General features: G+C 63.7%; 1 protein-coding gene across 4 annotated transcripts; it reads right to left on the reverse strand.

Annotated features, from left to right (window-relative positions):
• Positions 1-1,602: 1,602 nt before the first annotated feature.
• CHRNA4 (cholinergic receptor nicotinic alpha 4 subunit) lies at positions 1,603-20,128 on the reverse strand. Of its 4 annotated transcripts, none has more exons than XM_065523397.2 (6): positions 19,834-20,128; positions 18,273-18,424; positions 12,946-12,990; positions 12,601-12,710; positions 7,379-8,614; positions 1,603-4,057 (listed from the first exon to the last, which is right to left on the reverse strand). In XM_065523397.2, the coding sequence occupies exons 5-6, from the start codon at positions 8,603-8,605 to the stop codon at positions 3,932-3,934; spliced, it is 1,353 nt and encodes a 450-aa protein (XP_065379469.1). In that variant the 5' UTR covers positions 8,606-8,614; positions 12,601-12,710; positions 12,946-12,990; positions 18,273-18,424; positions 19,834-20,128; the 3' UTR covers positions 1,603-3,931. The 4 variants fall into 4 exon arrangements, with proteins under 4 accessions (XP_065379469.1, XP_005569629.3, XP_073861768.1 ...); XM_005569572.5 differs by having other exon boundaries at positions 7,379-8,750; XM_074005667.1 differs by having other exon boundaries at positions 7,379-8,750; positions 12,946-13,068.
• Between the last annotated feature and the right edge of the window lie 699 nt (positions 20,129-20,827).

Here is a 20,827-nt window from a genome sequence, read left to right on the forward strand (position 1 = left end):
ATTCCCGGGCGCTGGCTCTATGCACACATTCGGTCTGTGAAAGAAAATGCCTTGTCATGCCGCCGAGGATTCATATGCACGCCGTGTACGTTACCCTGCAAGGCAGGCAAATGCCAGGAAATGTCAACTCGGATTAGCGCAACGGGAGCGCCTGTCTGCAGATGGGGAGTGTAAACGGCACAGTCACATGGAAAGCACGTTGGCGTTATCTCCTAAAACCCAGTGCAAACCCCTAACAATTCCACTGCCAGGTATTCTGTCCTAAGCAGCGAGCTTCCAACCGTGGCTCAAGAAATCAATTCTGTGGGTCACACCCAGCCTTTCCTACAGATTGAAATAGAAGAAACTTGAATAGAAAATGCAGGGCACAGCACATGTGGTGAAGGGGCATTTTACTCACTGAAGGCTGTACACACGCTGAGAGCATGTTCCAGGGCTTGGCAGACGTTTCCTGCAGAAGCCGGGAGCCGCACCTGGGCTCGGCGGGCCACACGGTCGGCGGAACTTGGTCTGTGGGGCTGGCTGGGCTTGCGTCCCCAGGTGCTATGTGTGCTGCCTGATCCAGCATTTCTAGTGCAAAGTGAAAGGACTCAGCCACTTTAGAAACCCGAAGCCACCTCTGCTCCGGGGGGCACCTGCTAACCCAGCAGTCCCGCAGCAGCTGCGTGCCCTGGAGTGTCCTGGGCCCAGCCATAACTTACAAGGGAGCCTGAGTGACAACTCCGGAGGCCGATGCCCTTGAGAGAGTACCACGCTTCCTGAGAGGAGGGCCACGTCACCCCAGGCCGGGCCACACGGGAAGCACCCAGGCTGTCCGGAGGCAGAAGGGGCTGGGAAGCCCTGGCCGGGGCCTTCGTTGGGGCCTCCCCTGGGAAGGACCGGGCAGGGTGGCATGAGCAGTTGCAGAGGGGCCGGCGCCCCACAGGCTTTGAGCTGCAGCGGTGTCTCCCGATGCCTGGTGCCCGGCTCGCGCAGGGTGGGGAAACACTGGCTTAGTGTAAGACTTTGATAGGGAGTCGGGGGACACAGCCCTGGCAAGGCGGGCTCTAGGCAAGCTGTCCACCCCTGGGAAATAACTGGCCCTAGGAGGAGCAGTCCCGGGTCTGAAAGATGCTAAAACATGAACAGATACAGAAAATCAACATACACAATGGATAGAGCGCGAGACCATCCGTGTCCCTGTGCACACACCGGCACCTCCGTTCCTAACCACTGACAGCTGCAAACAAAGTCCACTAACAGGTGATGGACAAACTATGTCTTAGTTTATTCGGACAGAAGAACACTGCTCACAATTAAAAACGAAGGAACAAATAGCAATGAGCTACAGACACACACGACAGCACGGATGAAGCTCTAAGTCATATGATCAAGAAGCCAGACATCAAAGTCTCCAACTGCAGCATTCTGACTCCTTGAAGGTCATGAGCCGGAGAGGTCAATCCACCACGCTTAAGTCAGAGCCACAAATGGGGAAGGGACGCCAACAGGAAGGGCTGGAGGGACCTTCTAGGGGCTGGGGTCCCCGCTGAAGAGCATGCATCTCACCATACGTAAATTTTACCTTAATTAATAAAAACAGTGGACGCAAATACGCCAACATTGTTGTCCAGGTTAATTTGGCGTGGTGGGAATATGGTGCTTTATTTGGATTTTTTTTTTTTTTTTGAGCCTCAAAAAAATATATATAAAGAAGAAGAAGAAAGGGGTCTTCCCCCAGGCAAGCGGCCACCCCCAGCAGGAGGGTCCCCCGGCAGGAGCGTCCCAGCCACTCCGCAGTCGCTCCCGACCCAGAAAAGAACAACCACAGCTGGGCCCAGCACCCCGGGCCGCTCCCTGCAGCTGCCCACACATCTGGCAGCTGGATCTGCTTATGCAGTGCGGATCCGGCTTCTTATATCTGAAATCTGCGTCTCTTTCCCTCCTCTGAGACCAGTGTCTCCTGCCAGCTTCCATGGCCCCAGGATGAACTCACTCGCCCAGGGTCTCCCTGCATCCTGGGTTCTCTGGCCGTCTGGGGTCTCTCTGCATCCTGGGAGCTCTGGCCGAGGGGCAGCAGGGGCTGATGGCGGAGCGGGGACAGGTCAGAGTTCAGCAGATGGAGTCCTGAATACACAGGGGATGTGGAGGGGCCGGGGGGCTGGGGATGCCCAGGATTTGGCACGAGGGTCTCTGCGTCCCACCCACTCCTGGCACAAGAGCCCCAGCCTCAGGACCCCAGTCACAGGCACCTGGGGGTGGGGGTGACCAGCAGCAGTTCAGAGGCAGGTGTGGGCAATGTGAGCCTGAGTCTGCTCCCCACTCATGTCACTGCCCGCGGGGACACAGTGGCATTTCCTGGGCACTCAGCGTGCTGCGTTCCAAACTTCAATTATTCATTCTGCTCTCAGACACCTTCTGAGGAGACCCTGGCCCAGGAGAGCTTGGCTCGGGGACAGACGGATGAGACACAGTGGGACACAGGGCCCAACCCCAGCCCCGCCCCGGGCTGGATGGGGTCTGGGGGTGGCAGAATGTGGACCACTCAGTGGGAGGTTTCCTGACTGCCTTCCTGAACCAACGTCACTCTCAGGCAAGGGACACGCCGTCCTGGCCCCGCCCCTCTGAGCCCTTAGAATCATGGAGGGGTGGGGCAGCCTGTGCCCACCCCCCGGGGGAAGTGTGCCCCTGGGGACGCTGGGGGCCTGCCAGGTGCGCCGTCTTCAGGGGGTGCACTGCCGGGCTCCAGGGTCATGCCTGGAGACACTTCAGGCCTCCGCCACCTCTGGGTACCGCCTGCAGGGGTGAGGCCCTGCTTAGCCCTGCTTGCCCTGCCAGGATGGAGGGCACAGGCCTGCGTGGAAACCCCAGGGCTCCCTGACCCCCACGAGGTTTCTCGGGAGCTTCCTGCCCCGAGGGTCCCAGCATCTCTCGGGTGGAGGTTCTCAGGGATGCCCCCACCAGCTCCCCACGGCTACTGTGACGGGAAATCCTTCTTCCCAAACCCAGAGCCCTGGGCAGATCTCCCAGGCTGTGCACCAAGGTAGAAACCTTCAGGGTCCTGGGGGAACCAGGGCCCGGGTCTGGGCTCCATTCGGGACCCTCCCAGCCCTGGGAAATCACAACACAGAAGTAATCCCGGGGCCAGAGCCACTAGGCCCCTGTGGAGCCCTGGCCACCTGCCACAGAGCCCTGGCCCCACACCGGGAAGGCAGAGCCCTGGTCTCAGGACTCTCTGGGGCTGGGTGCTCCTGTCCCCCGTGGAGGGCCTGCCACCCGATTCTCCCCACGCGGGACCAGCTCCACAAAGCTCTGTTCTCCAAGGGTCCTCGGGCACAAGACTTGAGTTCTAACTTACCCAAAACACAGCCAAACACAATCCCTGCCTGGACCCACTCCTAGTGAAGGAGATTGGAGCGCCGCTGACTCACGCTTATGGGGCCAGCGAGGCCCGAGGACCTTGGGGGAGAAGCTGAGGCCCACACAGGTGCAGGACGCGGTGGGTGGGAGAGGTGGTCAGGCCTCCAGAAGACGGGGCACTTGGGGCTGAAGGAGCATGAAGTCCCTTCAAGGGCCCCTCGGGGCAGTCGGGACCATCGCCGGGAGTGCTGAGGGACCGGGAGGAGGGAGTCCCACCTGCAGGGGAGCTCAGGAGACTCTTGCACTGGACTTAACCTGAGTCCTGCAGGTAGAAGGCGCTGCTCCAAGCCGCTGCTCCAAGCCGCTGCCTCCTGGGGCCTCAGCCCAGCTGGAAGCAGCTCTGCACTCAGTCTCCCCAGAGGCTGTGTCCCTGTCCAAGGCCGTCTTACAGCAGACACAGAACAGGAAGGATAATGTGGCAAACGTGTGGCCCTGCAGAGTCCGGGGAGGAGCCAGCCCGGCCCCAGGCCGGCCGCATGGACGCCGACCCCGTGTGCTGCAGCCACAGGCCACGCAGGCTCCTGGTCCCTTCCTAGATCATGCCAGCCAGCCAGGGCGGCAGGAAGAGGCCCACGGTCCCCAGCAGGCAAACGATGATGAACATCCAGAGGAAGATGCGGTCGATGACCATGGCCACGTACTTCCAGTCCTCCTTCACCTGCAAGCACAGACGCCGTCACTCCAACAGGCCCGGCCGCCCACGGGAGAGCCCTCAGGACCCTGGCACCGCCGGCGGCAGCTTCTCCACCTCCCACCTTCCACCCGAGGCAGCCACGCTGCCGGTGCACCCCGCACACACCTGCACCAAGGGGAGGAATCGGGGAGCATGGGAGAGCCAGTGCTCTGCAGGGGGCGGCATCACTACGGTGCAGGGCAGGAGGACCTGGGAACCCTGGGAATTCCGGCTGGGCAGACCCCCGTGTGGAGACAGGCTCTGCACTGTGCCCTGAGCGCCCCCACCTCTCAGCAGGCAGTCTGCGCTTCAGGAAGGGGGCACGGGGGAGGGGGGTTCAGGCGCCCCGTGGGGGGTCTGCTCTCAGCTCACCAGCGCTGGGAGGCACACCATGGAGGCCCATCCTCCTCCCCGTTTTGCAGATGGGAAAATGAGGCCCGGTGGGGGCACAGCCTCGCTGAGCAGGGTGAGACAGGGAGCCTGCTGGGTTTGGGATAACGGGGCCTAACCCCACACACTGGTCGTGGGCAGCACTGCCAGCTGATGCTCCACAGGGAGGACCCGGGGCCAGAGGGCGGACGAGAGCAGCACACATGGAAACCGCACAGCCACCGCCGTCTGCGATCTCTCACTCGAGCTTCCCCTGGCCTGTCCCATTTTCACACTGAGGTGCACAGCTATCGGGTGGCTGCGGTTACACATCTAAACAGGGACAGTGGGTGCCGGCTCCCGGTCCGGCATCTAACCCCACACTCCTGGGGCTGATGCAGGGCGGACCCCACCCTGAGTGACCCCTAGGAGCAGGGGCCTAGGGACGGCAGAGGCAGTGGCCCGGTCTGGCCTGGAGTCGGGAAGCCATTCTCAAGACAGCTGCTGTGTGCAGCTAAAGGTACTCGTGCAGCTGGTCGCTTCCCTGGCCCCGGCTCCCCTGTCCCGCGTCTCTGGCTCCCCCAACCCACGTCTCTGGCTCCCCTGTCCCGCGTCCCCGGCTCCCCCGTCCCGCGTCCCCGGCTCCCCCGTCCCGCGTCCCCGGCTCCCCCGTCCCGCGTCCCCGGCTCCCCCGTCCCGTGTCCCCGGCTCCCCCGTCCCGTGTCTCTGGCTCCACTGTCCTGTGTGTCTCTGGCTCCCCTGTCCCGCGTCTCTGGCTCCCCCGTCCTGTGTCCCCGGCTCCCCCGTCCTGTGTCCCCGGCTCCCCCGTCCTGTGTCCCCGGCTCCCCCGTCCTGTGTCTCTGGCTCCACTGTCCTGTGTCTCTGGCTCCACTGTCCTGCGTCCCCGGCTCCCCCGTCCCGCGTCTCTGGCTCCCCCGTCCTGTGTCTCTGGCTCCACTGTCCTGTGTGTCTCTGGCTTCCCCATCCCGCGTCTGTGGCTTCCCCGTCCCGTGTCTCTGGCTCTGCTGTATAGAAGGACCTGAGACGACCCCAAGCTGACGAGCTGCCTCTGGGCCAGGCCATGAGGGTGTCCTGGGTCCCGGGCCTGTGGATGATGAGGGATGGGAGGGGACAGTGCCGCCTCCTGCTCTGATTTTTTGCAGCAATCCCGGGTGTCCTGATCATGTTAAACTGAACCAAAATGGCCGTATTTATTTACGGGGAGCCTGAAGGCAAACGGGGTCACTTATAAATAAAGTCCTGCTCGGGCCTCGGCTCTGGGGGAGGGACGCGGCCACCCTCTCACCCTTTCCCATGTGCCTTTAGTTCCCTGGGTTCTGTGTGCCGCGTTCCATCCGCCCTGAAGATGAAACGCAGCGACAGACCAAAGCCTTCCCTCTGTCCCCGAGGCGCCTCCTGTGAAGTCAGCTCTGCTCCCCACAAGCCCAGAACCAGGTCAGGCAGCGGCAAAGATCGGCCCGCAAGGCTGCTGGAGGGGGCCCAGGCTGCGCTGGCCGCCGAGCTCAGACCCACTGCCGGCTTCAGGGCCGTTTTGATCAAACACCTAAAAGCATCTGACCTCACAGTGGCACGGCCTGGGCACAGCTGCCTCTGGCTTCAAGAGCTGGCAGCAAAGCAGGGTCCTGACACTTCTCCAGGCTGCTCTCGTGACCCCAGAACATTCTGGAACGTGCAGGTGGCTTTGCAGCTTCTTGGGATTCAGTGGGGGTGGCTGTGTGGGGCAAGTGACTCCCTCACTTCTCAGGGGTGTAGAGCATGTGCCCCTTGCTTTGGGGCTCACTCAGTTAGTGGGGGCAGGCACCAGATGCGTCCTAATAAACCATCGAGGATGGCACTCTGGGATCCTGGCAGAGGCGGCCCACTGAGGGCGCCAGGCCCTGGCACTGGGAGGAAAGCCGGGAGGTGCCGGCGACAGCAGGCGGATGGCAGGACAGATGCCAAGTTGTCGCTGTGGACGTCACGGGCTGCACGGCTGAGGCTGAGACCCTCGGCCGCCTGCGTGCCCCACCCATCCGGCCCCATCGTCCCGTCTGTGGACCCTGGCCCCTGCGCCTCCCCACCTGCGACAGACAGCAAATGTCTGCAGAAGGAAACAGGGAGGCTACCTGGTGCTAGGGTCAGGCAAAGCTGGCTCTGCCCCGGGGCCTCTCCTGCAGAGAACGGGTAGGAGACCGCAGAGCCGCGGGTAACACAGACGTGGCTGCCACTTAGCAGAAACCACGGCTCTGGAGGCCGCTGTGCGGCCGGTGCCTGGTGCGTGAGGGTGAGGGCAGGTGGGCTGGCCCAGGGCCCCGGGGGGCCTTAGCAGTGCGGCCTGTGTTTTCTGCCCCCAGCCCATGGCTCTCCCACCCCTGTCCCCAGCGTGGCCGCGTGGGGCTGACGGTCTTGGGGCCGTGTTCCTGTCCCGGATCCTTCTCTCCTGCCACCAGCCCATCCCATCCCATCTTCTCCAAGCCCCCTACCTCCAGGCCCCAGGTACAGAGGGGCCCTAGGGAGGCCCACGGGGCAGGCACAGGCAGGCCCTGGGGAAAGGGACTTGGCAGTGCCTTGTTGCGTTCTGGAGACTTGGGCGTCGCTGGGCAGGAGTTCCCAGAGCGCCCCCGTGCTGTGCTGGAAGGACGCCGCCTGTGGCCCCTCACCCTGCCATCTGCGAGGCCCAGTGTGTCCCAGAGCCGGAGGCGGCACCAGGATCCACCCTGTGCCAGCCCCTCGGGACCACCTGCCCCGCTCAGCCTGGGACCTGCAGCCACGTAGCAGCTCGGGGCAAGGCTGCTGCAACAGGGGCCACGCCCTGCACCCCAAAGCAAAGCAGCCTGAGGCCTGGGCCCAGCTCCTGGATGACGCACCAGGAACGGAGGGTGTCCACCGACTCCATCTGGGCCAGAGGCGCCCAGCACGGCCATGGGCGGGACTTACCGAGAAGTCTGCGTCTTCGGCCTTCAGGTGGTCCGCGATGTACTGGACACCCTCCACCGCCCGGGTCAGGGCCGGCGACAGGGGCAGGTGCCGGGGCGGTGCTTTGGTGCTGCGGGCCTTGAGTGTGGCGCTCGGGGACACGGAAGGGGGCTCCTTCCCGCAGGTGCATTTGCGCGGAGAGGGCTGGTCTGGGGGCGGGAGCTCAGCCGAGTGGGTCTTGCGAGAGGCCAGGGCGCCGGCAGCCTGGACGTCCGCCTCGGGGGCGGCATTGTCTCGGGGAACACAGTACTGGATGCTCCGAGACCGGCACCGGACACCACCTTCCACTGCTTCTCCAGGGCTGGACATGTGCTGGACGCTGAGGGATCTGGCTTTGGCCAGCCCTGGTGCCTGGGTGCTGTGGGGTGGGCGGTAGGGTCCAGGCGAGGGGTGGGGACTGGCTTTCTCAGCTTCCGGGGGCTGCAGAGCGGGGAGCTGGTCGGAGGGCGACTTGCAGGCAGGCCCAGACTCAGCCGGCACATCCAGGGGGACACAGGACGGCGAGGGCGGGTGCCGGCTCTGGGTGCCGCTTGTGGCGGCGGGCTCCCCCTCCGGCTCGGGCCAGAAGCGCGGGGCACTGGCCATCTTGTGCATGGACTCAATGAGTTGCCGGCAATTGTCCTTGACCACGGACGGCCGCTTCATGAGGAGCAGGCGCGGCACGATGTCCAGGAAGACCCTGCGTACCCAGGCGGGCATGGTGTGCGTGCGCGGCGAGCGGTGGTGTACGTTGAGCACAAAGACCGTGATGACGATGGACAGGGTGACGAAGATCATGGTGAACAGCAGGTACTCGCCGATGAGCGGGATGACCAGTGAGGTGGACGGGATGATCTCGGTGATGAGCAGCAGGAAGACGGTGAGCGACAGCAGCACGGAGATGCACAGCGTGATCTTCTCGCCACACTCGGAGGGCAGGTAGAAGACCAGCACGGTGAGGCAGGAGATGAGCAGGCAGGGAATGATGAGGTTGATGGTGTAGAAGAGCGGCAGCCGCCGGATGACGAAGGCGTAGGTGATGTCTGGGTAGATCTCAGCACAGCACTCGTACTTCCTGGTGTTGTAGGTGCCCACGGCGTCCACGATGACCCACTCACCACTCTCCCAGAAGTCCAGCTGGTCCACGCGGCTGTGCATGTTCACCAGGTCAATCTTGGCCTTGTCGTAGGTCCAGGAGCCGAATTTCATGGTGCAGTTCTGCTGGTCGAAGGGGAAGAAGGTGACATCGATGCTGCAGGAGCTCTTGTAGATGGCCGGGGGCGTCCACTGCACCCGCCCGTCATGGAACAGGTGGGCCTTGGTCAGGTGGGTGACTGCGAAGTCCCCATCAGCACTGGGCAGGAAGATCGAAGGGAGTGAGACCCCCACGTCCATGCCCACATCCACATCCACACCCATGCCCACATCCATGTCCAGGCCCACGTCCATGCCCACATCCATGTCCACGCCCACGTCCATGCCCACATCCACATCCTCATCCACATCCACATCCATGCCCACGCCCACACAGAGGCATTCTCACATCACAGGAGCATAGAAAGGCTGGCAGCCTTGCCCAGGTACACTGCTCGTCTCTTCACTTACTCGCGCACCTCAGTTTATCATCCCTGAGCTGGGGGTAGCACGTGGTTCAGAGAACAGGAAGGGACCTACAGGTGTCTGACACACATAGTCACTGCTGCTGCTGATTCTTCTTACCCGTGAGTGGCACAGGGATGGGGCTAGTCTTCCAGCGACACCTCCTGGGACACACAGCATCCCCACGTCCCTGCCCCTCCAAGCAGCACCCCAGGCCACCACAGGAATTCCTCACCCAGCTTCTGCCGTTAACCCCAAGGACTTGGAGGCCACCTGCCGGTGTGTGAGCATGAGGACACCAGGGGCCACAGAGGCAAGGACAGGTGCTCTGGCCACCCAGGGACAATGCAGTGAGGCTGCATATGCACTGCCCAGTTCCAGGGCCACATCCGAGCCACTGGCTCTGGACTCTCTTTTGCCTTGAGGACATGGGTCTTCTGTCCACAGGCCCAGGTGGGCAACAGAGCAATGGAGCGAGGGGCTGATGTCCCTTGAACTCCTCCTGGTAGGCAGAGCTCCCAGACCCAGCCCCTAGTTCCATGGACAGTGGCTGGCTGGGTAGGACACACTGCAGGAGCACGTTCCGGCCTGAAGCAGCTGACCCCCCGCCCCCCACCCACAGAAGTCCCCACCGATGGGAAGCCTGAGGCCCCATTAAATCCACAGCGTTGGTGGGTGTGGGGCCAGGCTCAGCTCTGTGGAGGACGGTGGGGCACGACGTGTCCCGGGGAGCGGCTGCCCAGCCACACACCTTCTGCCCACCTCTGCCAAGTTGCCTGGACCCCTGCCCATCCCTCCTCTGTCTCATTCCCTGAGAGCCTGCTCAAAGGCCAGAGCCTCCCCAGGTACTTGGGCAGAGCTGGCCACTGTTCCCTGAGCTTCCTCTGTGCCTGCCCAGGAGTCCCAGGGCCGGGCCTGCACCTCAACCTCCCTCCCAACCCTCAGGGACCCTCCCTTTGTGGAGCTGCCGCTGCTGGAGCTCTGCCCTCCAGGTCATGGAGCCCTGGCCCCCCACGGTCTCGGTTGGTGCTGAGGCTCTGCCCCGCTGAACTGGTCCTGAGCCAACACCGCCGGCTGGGCTGCCGCTCGGCTGCCCTGCAGAGGGAGGGAGACCCGGGAAGAGCCACCAGCTGCATCTCCACACAGCTCCGGCCCAGCACAGCCTGGCCCCCGATTTCAGTTTGGGTGGAATCAGGCTCAAGTTTGCTCCTTCCCCCCAGCCCATCTCTCCAAAAACCAACGCTCTCCACCTTCTGAGGCACAAACGGAAACCTTCTCATACGGGAAGCGCGTGACTACTCCATTCAGCACGCACGCTGCAGGGGCTCAGGGCTGTGCTTGGGAACAGTGCAGGTCACTCTGGGCAGGGCCCCCCTCCCAGGGTCCTCCACCCGCGTCACAGGAAACGGGACAAGGTCAGGGCCAGGTCCCCCAGCCCCCAGGTCCCACAGCATCCCTGGGCCACGTCCCTGCTGCTCCCTGCCCTGCCCACCCCTGACTCCGGCCGCCCTCTGGGGAGCCTTTGAGGAGAACCCTGTTTGGGCTGAACCACCCAGCTGTGAGCTGGTTCTGGAACGCTGCACCCTAGGAGCAGGCAGGGTCTGAGGAGCCGCCCAGTCTGGCAGGTCCAGGTTCCTGCTCCAGGGCCCACAGGGTGGCATGAGACCCTCTGTCCCCTCCACCCCGATCCCCAGGTCAGGGATTTCTGGGCTCCTGCCCCAAAGGGCCAATCTTAGAGAAGCCCCAAGTGGACAGCAGGGCCCCCAACTGGGGGTGGCCAAAGCCCAGAGAAGGGCTGAGGCCTCCCACCCTGCAGCCTGGCCGGCCACCAGCCACGGTCACCTGCTGTCCCAGAAACAGGCCTCGGTGGGAGCAGATCCCAGCCCCAGCACCGACTCCAGGAACCCCAGGTCCTGTCCAGAGAGCCTCAGTGACAACCCCAGCCCTGAAGAGAAAACTGGGATCACCCGACTGTATCCCACAGGTTACCCCACTACCTCCCACAGGCTGTGGTGAGGAGGAGACCCAGGAGGACATGGGGTGGCAGCACACCCCCCTCTCCTGAGCGGCGGTCCTAGGGGGCTGCGGTCCTAGGGGGGCTGCGGTCCTAGGGTGCTGTGGTCAGGCGAGAACTGTGATCCTTGCGGGCACTGTGGTTCTGCGGGAGGCGCTGTAGCCCTAGGCAGGGATGTGGTCCTGGGGGGACTGTGGTCCTGGCAGGGAATGTGGTCCTGGGGGAGCTGTGAACCTGGTGGAGGCTGCAGTCTTTGGAGGGCTATGGTCCTGGTAAGGGTGTGGAAGCTGCAGTACTCAGGGGTTGTGGTCCTGGGGGTTTGAGGTCACAGTGGGGGCTATGGTCCTCAGAGGCTTTGTTCCTGGGGGCTGCATTCCTGGAGGGCTGTGTACAGGCACCCAGAGCTGCTTCTCTGCCCGGCCCATCCTGGGCATTTCCACTTCTCCCTGAAATATGTCCCTGTGAGTCACACAGGCGGATTCGGTGCACGGTCCTGGTGGCGGGGAGCTAGGTGGCTGGGCAGCTTGCAGGGGGCAGGGAGCCTGTCCTAAGGGAAGACCACTCGCCACCCATTCACCACTGACCACCTCCCCTAATGTACCCTGGAAGAGCGTCCGGCCCCCTTTCACCCCCCTTCCCACTGCCATTACTGGAATCAATTGAGTTGGAAGAGGAGCCCAATGGTTCTTAATCATACAGCAGCGTTTGTAGGTCAGGCAGGCGCCCTGGGGCCTGGAAGGGGCTGTGGGCAGATGGCTGGGACAGGAGAGGAGGAAGAGCTTCCATTTGCTTTGTTTGTGGGAGCTTTGACCCTGCCGCGCCCAGGCCCTGAGCCTGTCTCGAGAGATAGTCCCTGGAGGACTCAGCTCAGAGAGTGCTGGCTGCCAGGCGCAGGGCCCTCGGCACAGATCTGTGGGAAGGACAAGTTGGAGGACAGCAGCCTCTGGAGGCCACCGTCTGCCATGGCCAATCCCTGGCAACGCTGCCCTGGCTTCCAGGCACAAGAAACCCGTTTCCATGACCGGACTTCATCTTGGCCTCCCTGGAGCCTGACACAGGCTTGGCCCAGCCTGAGGCTTTGTTTGCTGGGGACCTGGTGTGATGCTTGTCCTGGGCAGGGCCTGAGTGTGCAGAGCAAGCAGAGGCCTTGCTGGTGTGGGAGCCATCTGGGGCTTCCTCACCCCTCTCCACGGCACCCTGCGGCCCACACTATTCTCCCAGAAATCCCAGGATGGGGTCTGACCGTGAAAAGCACTCCAGCCCAAAAGGGCTCTCCTGCAGCCATCAAGGGTGGGGCAAAGACGTCCGGGGTCAGGAGCCAGCCCCCAGGCCTCAGGACTGGTCCAGGCAGGGATGTTGTGCCCAGGTGCCACAGCCACTCTCAGGCCCCTCTGTCTCTGAAGCTCCAGTGCTGACCCAGGGATGCCCTCAGTTTCTTTGCTGGCCTGGAGGGACCCTTCCCTCCTCAACCCCCACCAGTTTCTCCATTGCTCCTGCTTCTTCCTTCCTGGACCTGGGCTGGCATGGATGGGGCTGGCATAGGCCCTGCTGGGCCAGGCTGGGCCTTGGCAGAGCTCCCCAGGGGACTCACTTGTTGTAGAGGACGATGTCCGGCCGCCAGATGAGCTCGGAGGGGATGCGGATGGAGGTGACGTTCTCGTAGTCAGCTGGGTCCCAGCGCAGCTTGTAGTCATGCCACTCCTGGACGGGGTGGGGTGGGGGGAGGACGCAGGGTGAGGGGTGTGGGGGAGGGTGGGGTGGGGCCGGGCCAGAGTGGGGCAGGGCCAGGGCAGGGCAGCAGGGTGAGGGGTGTGGGGGAGGGTGGGGTGGGGCAGAGCCAGGGTGGGGCAGGGCCAGGGCAGGGCAGCAGGGTGAGGGGTGTGGGGGAGGGCAGGGCTGGGGCAGGGCCAGGGCAGGGCAGTGCCCTCCCACTCACCTGCTTCACCCATACGTTCGTGGTCATCATCTGGTTCTTCTCGTCCTAGGGCACAGAGAGAGGAAGGGGGCCAGTGACCCCTTGGTGTCTGTCTCTGGCCCTGGGTTTCCTCATCCACAGCCACTGGCACAAGGACAGGGCCAAGGTGAGACATGGTGGATGGGCGACCTCTGGAGGGGGCGAGTGCCCCGTCCCTGGAGGCAGCTGAGCCCAGGATGGGGACTCTGAGGAGACCTAGGGATGTGGGGACAAGGCCGCAAACATCTCCAGCAGGAAACTGGAGAGGAGGTCAGTGGCCTCACAGGCTCCCCCAGCTAAGGACGGGTGTGGCAGGCATGGGGAGCCTCCTTCTGCCTGCCTGCCTTGCTCCCTCCTAGCCCTTGGGGGCAGCCCCTCTGCAGATGAGGCCCCCCACGTGGGCACACACAGCCAGCAAAGCTGCCCCGGCACATAAGTGGGTTCCACTGCTGGCCAGGGTGGCCACTCCAGGACTGTGCCTCATGACCTGAGCAGGTGGGACCTGTCACTCAAGATCACTGTGTGCAACTGGGCCACTCACCCCAGCCCCTTCCAGCCTGCCCCACTCACCTCCTTCCACATCCCCACAGACCACATCCCCACAGGACCACATCTCCACAGACCATGTCCCCACAGAACCATGTCCCCACAGGACTACATCCCACAGGACCATGTCTCTATGGACCATGTTCCCCACAGGACCACATCCCCACAGGACCACATCCCACAGGACCACATCTCCACAGACCACGTCCCCACACAACCATGTCCCCACAGGACTACATCCCCACAGGACCACATCCCACAGGACCACATCTCCACAGACCATGTCCCCACAGGACCACATCCCCACAGGACCACATCCCACAGGACCACATCTCCACAGACCACATCCCCACAGGACCACATCCCACAGGACCACATCCCCACAGGACCACATCCCACAGGACCACATCTCCACAGACCACGTCCCCACACAACCATGTCCCCACAGGACCACATCCCACAGGACCATATCTCCACAAACCATGTCCCCACACAACCATGTCCCCACAGGACCACATCCCCACAGGACCACATCCCACAGGACCACATCTCCACAGACCACGTCCCCACAGGACCACATCCCCACAGGACCACATCCCACAGGACCACATCTCCACAGACCACATCCCCACAGAACCATGTCCCCACAGGACCACATCCCACAGGACCACATCTCCACAGACCACGTCCCCACACAACCATGTCCCCACAGGACCACATCCCCACAGGACCACATCCCACAGGACCACATCTCCACGGACCATGTCTCCACGGACCATGTCCCCACAGGACCACATCTCCACGGACCATGTCTCCATGGACCATGTCCCCACAGGACCACATCTCCACGGACCATGTCTCCACGGACCATGTCCCCACAGGACCACATCCCACAGGACCACATCTCCACAGACCACATCCCCACAGAACCATGTCCCCACAGGACCACATCCCACAGGACCACATCTCCACAGACCACGTCCCCACACAACCATGTCCCCACAGGACCACATCCCCACAGGACCACATCCCACAGGACCACATCTCCACAGACCATGTCTCCACGGACCATGTCCCCACAGGACCACATCTCCACGGACCATGTCTCCATGGACCATGTCCCCACAGGACCACATCTCCACGGACCATGTCTCCACGGACCATGTCCCCACAGGACCACATCCCACAGGACCACATCTCCACAGACCACGTCCCCACACAACCACGTCCCCACAGGACCACATCCCACAGGACCACATCTCCACAGACCACGTCCCCACACAACCATGTCCCCACAGGACCACATCCCCACAGGACCACATCCCACAGGACCACATCTCCACAGACCACGTCCCCACACAACCATGTCCCCACAGGACCACATCCCCACAGGACCACATCCCACAGGACCACATCTCCACAGACCACGTCCCCACACAACCATGTCCCCACAGGACCACATCCCCACAGGACCACATCCCACAGGACCACATCTCCACAGACCACGTCCCCACACAACCATGTCCCCACAGGACCACATCCCCACAGGACCACATCTCCACAGACCACGTCCCCACAGGACCACATCCCCACAGGACCACATCCCACAGGACCACATCTCCATAGACCACATCCCCACAGAACCATGTCCCCACAGGACCACATCCCACAGGACCACATCTCCACAGACCACGTCCCCACACAACCATGTCCCCACAGGACCACATCCCCACAGGACCACATCCCACAGGACCACATCTCCACGGACCATGTCTCCACGGACCATGTCCCCACAGGACCACATCTCCACGGACCATGTCTCCATGGACCATGTCCCCACAGGACCACATCTCCACGGACCATGTCTCCATGGACCATGTCCCCACAGGACCACATCCCACAGGACCACATCTCCACAGACCACGTCCCCACACAACCATGTCCCCACAGGACCACATCCCACAGGACCACATCTCCACAGACCACGTCCCCACACAACCATGTCCCCACAGGACCACATCCCCACAGGACCACATCCCACAGGACCACATCTCCACAGACCACGTCCCCACACAACCATGTCCCCACAGGACCACATCCCACAGGACCACATCTCCATGGACTATGTCTCCACGGACCATGTCCCCACAGGACCACATCCCCACAGGACCACATCCCACAGGACCACATCTCCACAGACCACATCCCCACAGAACCATGTCCCCACAGGACCACATCCCACAGGACCACATCCCACAGGACCACATCTCCACAGACCACGTCCCCACAGAACCATGTTCCCACAGGACCATATCCCACAGGACCACATCCCACAGGACCACATCTCCATGGACCATGTCTCCACGGACCATGTCCCCACAGGACCATGTCCCACAGACCACATCCCCACAGACCACGTCCCACAGGACGTCTCCACCGAACCTCATCCCCACAGACCACATCCCCATAGACCACGTCTCCACAGGGCCACATCTCCCCACAGGACCTCATCCCCTCAGGACCTCACCCCGTGTATCCGAGGAAGCTCCAGGGTCCCCAGAACCAGCTTCATGTGGCCAGGCCTGGCCCTCCTGCCCAGTGTCCTGCCCTGCTCCCTTGCAGCCATCACTCTCAGGTGCCCTTGAAGCTGGAGGGCAGGTCAACACTGTACATTTCACCACCACTCAGCATTGGCCTGGGCTGGTTAGGAAAGCACTGGGTCTTCCAGACCCTCCTGTGCAGCCAGTCCTGGGGCCTGAGCTTACATATGCAGCTCACATCCCCTCCAGGACAGACCCTGGTGATGGCATCTATAACAAGTATATGAGCTCGCAAAGGGGGCACATGTGAGTCCCCAGCCCCTGGTGGGACAGACAGAGTGGGCCAGACACAAGACAGCCCCTTCCGCATACACGTGACCCTCGGACTTAGGCCAGCAGCCAGGAGCATCAGCACCCACGTATGGACACAAGGCAGCCCCTTCCGCACATACGTGGCCCTCGGCCTTGGGCACCCAGGAGCATCAGCACCCACGTGTGCATGCTCGTGTAAGTCCTTAGCTGGCTGCAGGGTGGAGAGAGGGGTGGGCAGCTCTGGGAGTCTTGGTGCTGGGTGTGCTCCTGGCCTCAGCGTCTCCTGAGCAAACTGGGGGCTCTGTGGTGGTGTAGGGAGCCATGGACTGAGCCCTGAGAAGCTCAGGTAGGCAGCCAGGTGGGGGGTGGCAGACCTAGAGCCTTGGGCAGCCGCCAGCGGCCGCCTCTGCCAGCCACCACTTTGCAGCCGTGTTTGCAAACCTCAGCAGGCTTGCCAAGCCTGTGCAACCCGCATTGTCTTCTGGCTGGGCCTCCGCCAGAGACACTCCACAGGAGCCACTCGGGGCAGTTCCAGGACACTGAGGGTGGAGGTCTGGTGGCCGACCCTGGACGGGGCTGGCTGACTGGAGTCTCCATGGGCAGCCCTGTGCAGGCAAGTGCCACCACTGACCAGCCTGTCCGTGGGAATGTGGCTGCAGCTCCCTACACCTCTCAAAGCCCCTGGGGTGTGGTCCACTCACCCTGGGATAGTGAAGCAGCTCTCACCCCGTTCCACAGGCCCCAGGCCCAGGGTTACCCAACACACGCCAGCCTCCCAAAGAGAGGAAATACTCCTGCAACCTGGCAGCTCCTCCCACAGCGGCAGACCCAGGCTTGGCGTCCTGGCAAGGTGTGGGCTGGGCCTCTGCAGCGTACAAATGCCTCCCCGTGTGGGGGTGCCCTCCCTGGACCAGCAAGCTGGGATTTGGCAGCAGGGCTGGAGCTGGCGGACTCCAGTGTGGAAGACACAAGCCCCTGCAGCCCAGCTGGCCATCAGCTGCCCACTCGCAAGCAGGCCAGCTCCCAGCGGCCACGGCCTGCCCAGCCTGCCCTCTTCCATGGCAGGAGCTCCCAGGTTATGCACCCCCACCCAGCCCGGTACCCTGAGGGATGGTCTCACCCTATCTGGAGTGGCTGAGCCTGGCTAGGAAACGTGGAACTGTCTCTGCTGCCCCTCCCCCGGCCCCTCTAGGGCCGCCGAGACCCCCAGACGGTCTGGCTCAGGCCTGGGTAGGTAACCAAGCATCTCAACCGAGCACAAGGCCGAGCCTCCCACAGCTCAGTTCTCTCAGCCTCGAAGCCTCCTGGTTCCTATCCCCACCTCGGGGCTCCATGTGCACTGGCCCACGCTGCAGGGGCCTGGCTGGACCCCTAGGCATCCTCCCAGCAGCCTCCTGGGCCCCCCACCAGAAAGGAAACACACTTCAGACAAACAGAACTTGCTCAAGACTCGCCCAAACCCCACATTCCAGACCTGTGGGTGAGGGGCTCTGGGGCCAGCCGAGGTTAGGGTGCTACCAGGACACCACAGTGCCTGCCCCTGCCCCGGCCCCTTCCCCGGTCGGTTGTCCTTGTTGTTCCCAGGTCACAGCGTGCCCCGCCACCCCCAAGCAAGGCCTTTGCTGTTCTTCCGAAGGTGCCTGGGCTCTGTACTGAGAACCTGGCCATGTGGAGTGTTCCCACATCGAGGGGGAGGAAAGGGTAGGGCCTGGCTGGGATGCTCTGAACCAACCCTTGGCTGGGGCTCTGGCAGGACGGAGCTGGTGGCTGCTGTTCTGGCATACTAGCCCAGGCCGGACACTCACAGCCACGGCGAGTGTTGATGGCTGTGTCCCCTCTGCCCACCCAGACCCCGGCGCTCCTTGCAGGGTAACCTCCGTCACAGCACATGATGGCCACGCCCCCACCTACCACGTCAATGAGCTGAGCAATGGACAAGCCGAAGCGGACAAGGACCACGTCCGAGATGTTGGCCACGGGTCGGGACCACTTGTTGTAACCCGAGAAGAGTTTCTTCAGGAGCCGCTCCTCGGCGTGGGCCCGGGTCTCCACATGGCTGCTGGCTGCGGGGAGAGGCAGGTCAGTGCTCAGGTGCAGGTGGGACAGGAGCCAGGAGCTGTCCTGGCTGCCCCAGTCCCCTGCCCAGCACGCTCAGCCACGTCCACTTCCTTTCAGCTCCTCACAAGAGCACCGCCCACCCCAGGACCTCTGCGTGTGCCGGGCGTGGCATGCGCTGCCCTCCTTTGGCTTCCGTCTCTCTCCCACCCCTGGGTGTAACTGTGATTTCCTCCGGGAAGCTTCCCAGGCCCCTCAGCCCACAGAGGCCTTTCCAGCACCTTGCACCGCACCACAAAACCAGGCAATGGATGGGCTGAGAACTGCTTTGGGTCCCCTAACTGACTTCTAGGGAAGGGCTGTGCCTCCAGCGGCCGGCGAGTCAGAGGACACTTGGGGGTAACAGCAGCACGGGATGGGGCACAGGGCAGCGGGGCCAGCCCAGGCAGGGAGAGGGAGGAAGAGGAAGGAGGATCGGCCCCCAAAAGCGCCCACTTCCTAGGGAATCTCCTGTGGTTCATCAGTCCCCTGATGCTGGAGAAGTGTTTCAGATGCAGGTGCCCAGCCCCCTCCGCACCCCAGGCCTCCGCACCCCAGCCCCCTCCGCACCCCAGCCCTCCGCACCCCAGCCCCCTCCGCACCCCAGCCCCCTCCGCACCCCAGCCCCCTCCGCACCCCAGCCCTCCGCACCCCAGCCTGCCCGAGCTCTTGGTCAGACCCAGAACGCCCTTGATGAGTCGCTCTGGAGGAGCACAGCCCCAGGTCCATCTGTGCTCCAGGTCTGGGGCCCGGGGTCTGAGGCGTTCCCCGCCTGTCCTGGGCGCTGCCACATGGGGCGGGTCTGGATGGAGGGGGACCTTCCACCTCCCTGCTGGGCCCCGCTCGCCTGAGAGCGCAGACAGGACTGGGGAGGGGGAGGGGTCAGTTCTACACCCCTGGGAGCCTTGACTCCAAGCCCGGAGTCCCTACTCCCGACTTTGTTCTTCCTGCAGAAAAGGTGGGTGGGGGCCGCCAAGGGCAGAGGCCACCCCTCTGATCCCCTAAACCGGAGGAAGCAGACATGGGAGTCTTCAGGGAAATTTAGCCTGATGGATGGGGGAAGGGCGAAGGGGGCCCCACCTCTGTTCAAGTTCGAGCTTTTGGGTCCAGCCCTGAAACAGCAGCGGAACCCCCACCCCCCGCGGAAACCCCCTTTCCCAGCGCTCCGCATTCGTCGGCGGTTAACTCCCTCCTCGCCTGGCTCAGCCCGGGTGCGAGCGCAGCCTGTGCGGCCGGGGATGGGGAGCCTCTCTGCCGCCCCGTTGCGCGCACCCGCGGCTTGGGATCGCAGTCAGGAGCCTCCCTCCCTCTGGCTCCGGGGGTCCCAGGCCACCCGAACGCGGGCGAAAGGGGGCCCATCCCGCGCCCCGAAACTTACCGCGCAGGAGGCCGATCCCCAGAAGCAGCAGCAGCGGGGGCAGCAGCCGCGGCGCCCCGGGGCCCCCGAGCTCCATGGCGCACGCACCTCGCGGGCTCTAGACGCGGGCGGCTCCCGGCTCCCCCCGGCTCCGAGGCCCGTGCGCGCCCAACTTCATGCCTCCCGCGCCTCGCGGGCCGCTTCGGCCGCTGGGCCCGGTTCCGCTTCTTCTGCGGGGCGCGGTGCGGCGGCGGCGGGGCCGAGAGCGCCGGGCTGTGGGCTCCGTGGCGCGGCCCCGCCCGGCCCTGCCCGCCTCAGCCGGCTGGGAGGGGGAGCAGGGGAGGGGAGAGGAGGGGGAGCAGAGGAGGGGGAAGAAGGGGAGGGGGAAGTATGGGGGGAGGGGACGGAGGGAGGGAAGGGAGGAGGGAGCAAGGGCCGGGGAGAAGGAGCGGTGACGGACCGCGCGCCCAGGGGGACTGGGAGGCTGCGCTGGGCCCCGGGCAGGGGTAAAGTTTCCTTGTCCGCCCGGGGTTCCAGACGTGCCTGAGTCAGGGATGGGGACCTCGGGGTCACTGCGTGCGACTGGGGGGTCCCGGAGCGGGTCTGACCTCCCTCCCCACATCTCCAGCCTGGGCGCCCGCTGCCTGCCTGGAGGGGTGGGGGCGCGTCTAGGGGATCCGGCTCAAGGAGAGGCGCCCCTAGCACATCTGGGTTACTCCATCGCGCCAGCCGGTGTCTGCAGCCTGAAAATCTCTGGTCTTGTTCTCCCGCTAGCCGTTCAGGACTCTCTCCGCCTGCAGCCCCCGCCTCCCCCGGTACCTCCGCCAGGATCCAAGAGGCGTCCAGAGGGGAGCCCAGGCCCTGCGCCCGCCTTCTGGTGAGGAAGATCCCCTCCCCCTCAAGGTCCAGCCTGGGGTCAGGGTCTGTCGGCCCCCACCCCTTGCGTGGCCTGCGAGCCCCGTGGACTTCGTGGCATGAAGTCACGCCCCCATCCCCCCTGCAGTGGGTGAGGGCG

The sequence above is a fragment of the Macaca fascicularis genome, chromosome 10, assembly GCF_037993035.2.
Source record: "Macaca fascicularis isolate 582-1 chromosome 10, T2T-MFA8v1.1".
Classification (NCBI taxonomy): Eukaryota; Metazoa; Chordata; class Mammalia; order Primates; family Cercopithecidae; genus Macaca; species Macaca fascicularis.

Excerpts from the sequence above, each read along its gene's own strand:
- CHRNA4 (XM_005569572.5), bottom strand. The coding sequence starts at position 19,909 with ATGGAGCTCGGGGGCCCCGGGGCGCCGCGGCTGCTGCCCCCGCTGCTG. Across the intron at positions 8,751-12,600 it reads GACATCGTCCTCTACAACAA|TGCTGATGGGGACTTCGCAG; the intron begins GTGAGTCCCCTG and ends CTTCCTGCCCAG. Across the intron at positions 4,058-7,378 it reads CCGAAGACGCAGACTTCTCG|GTGAAGGAGGACTGGAAGTA; the intron begins GTAAGTCCCGCC and ends CTGTGCTTGCAG.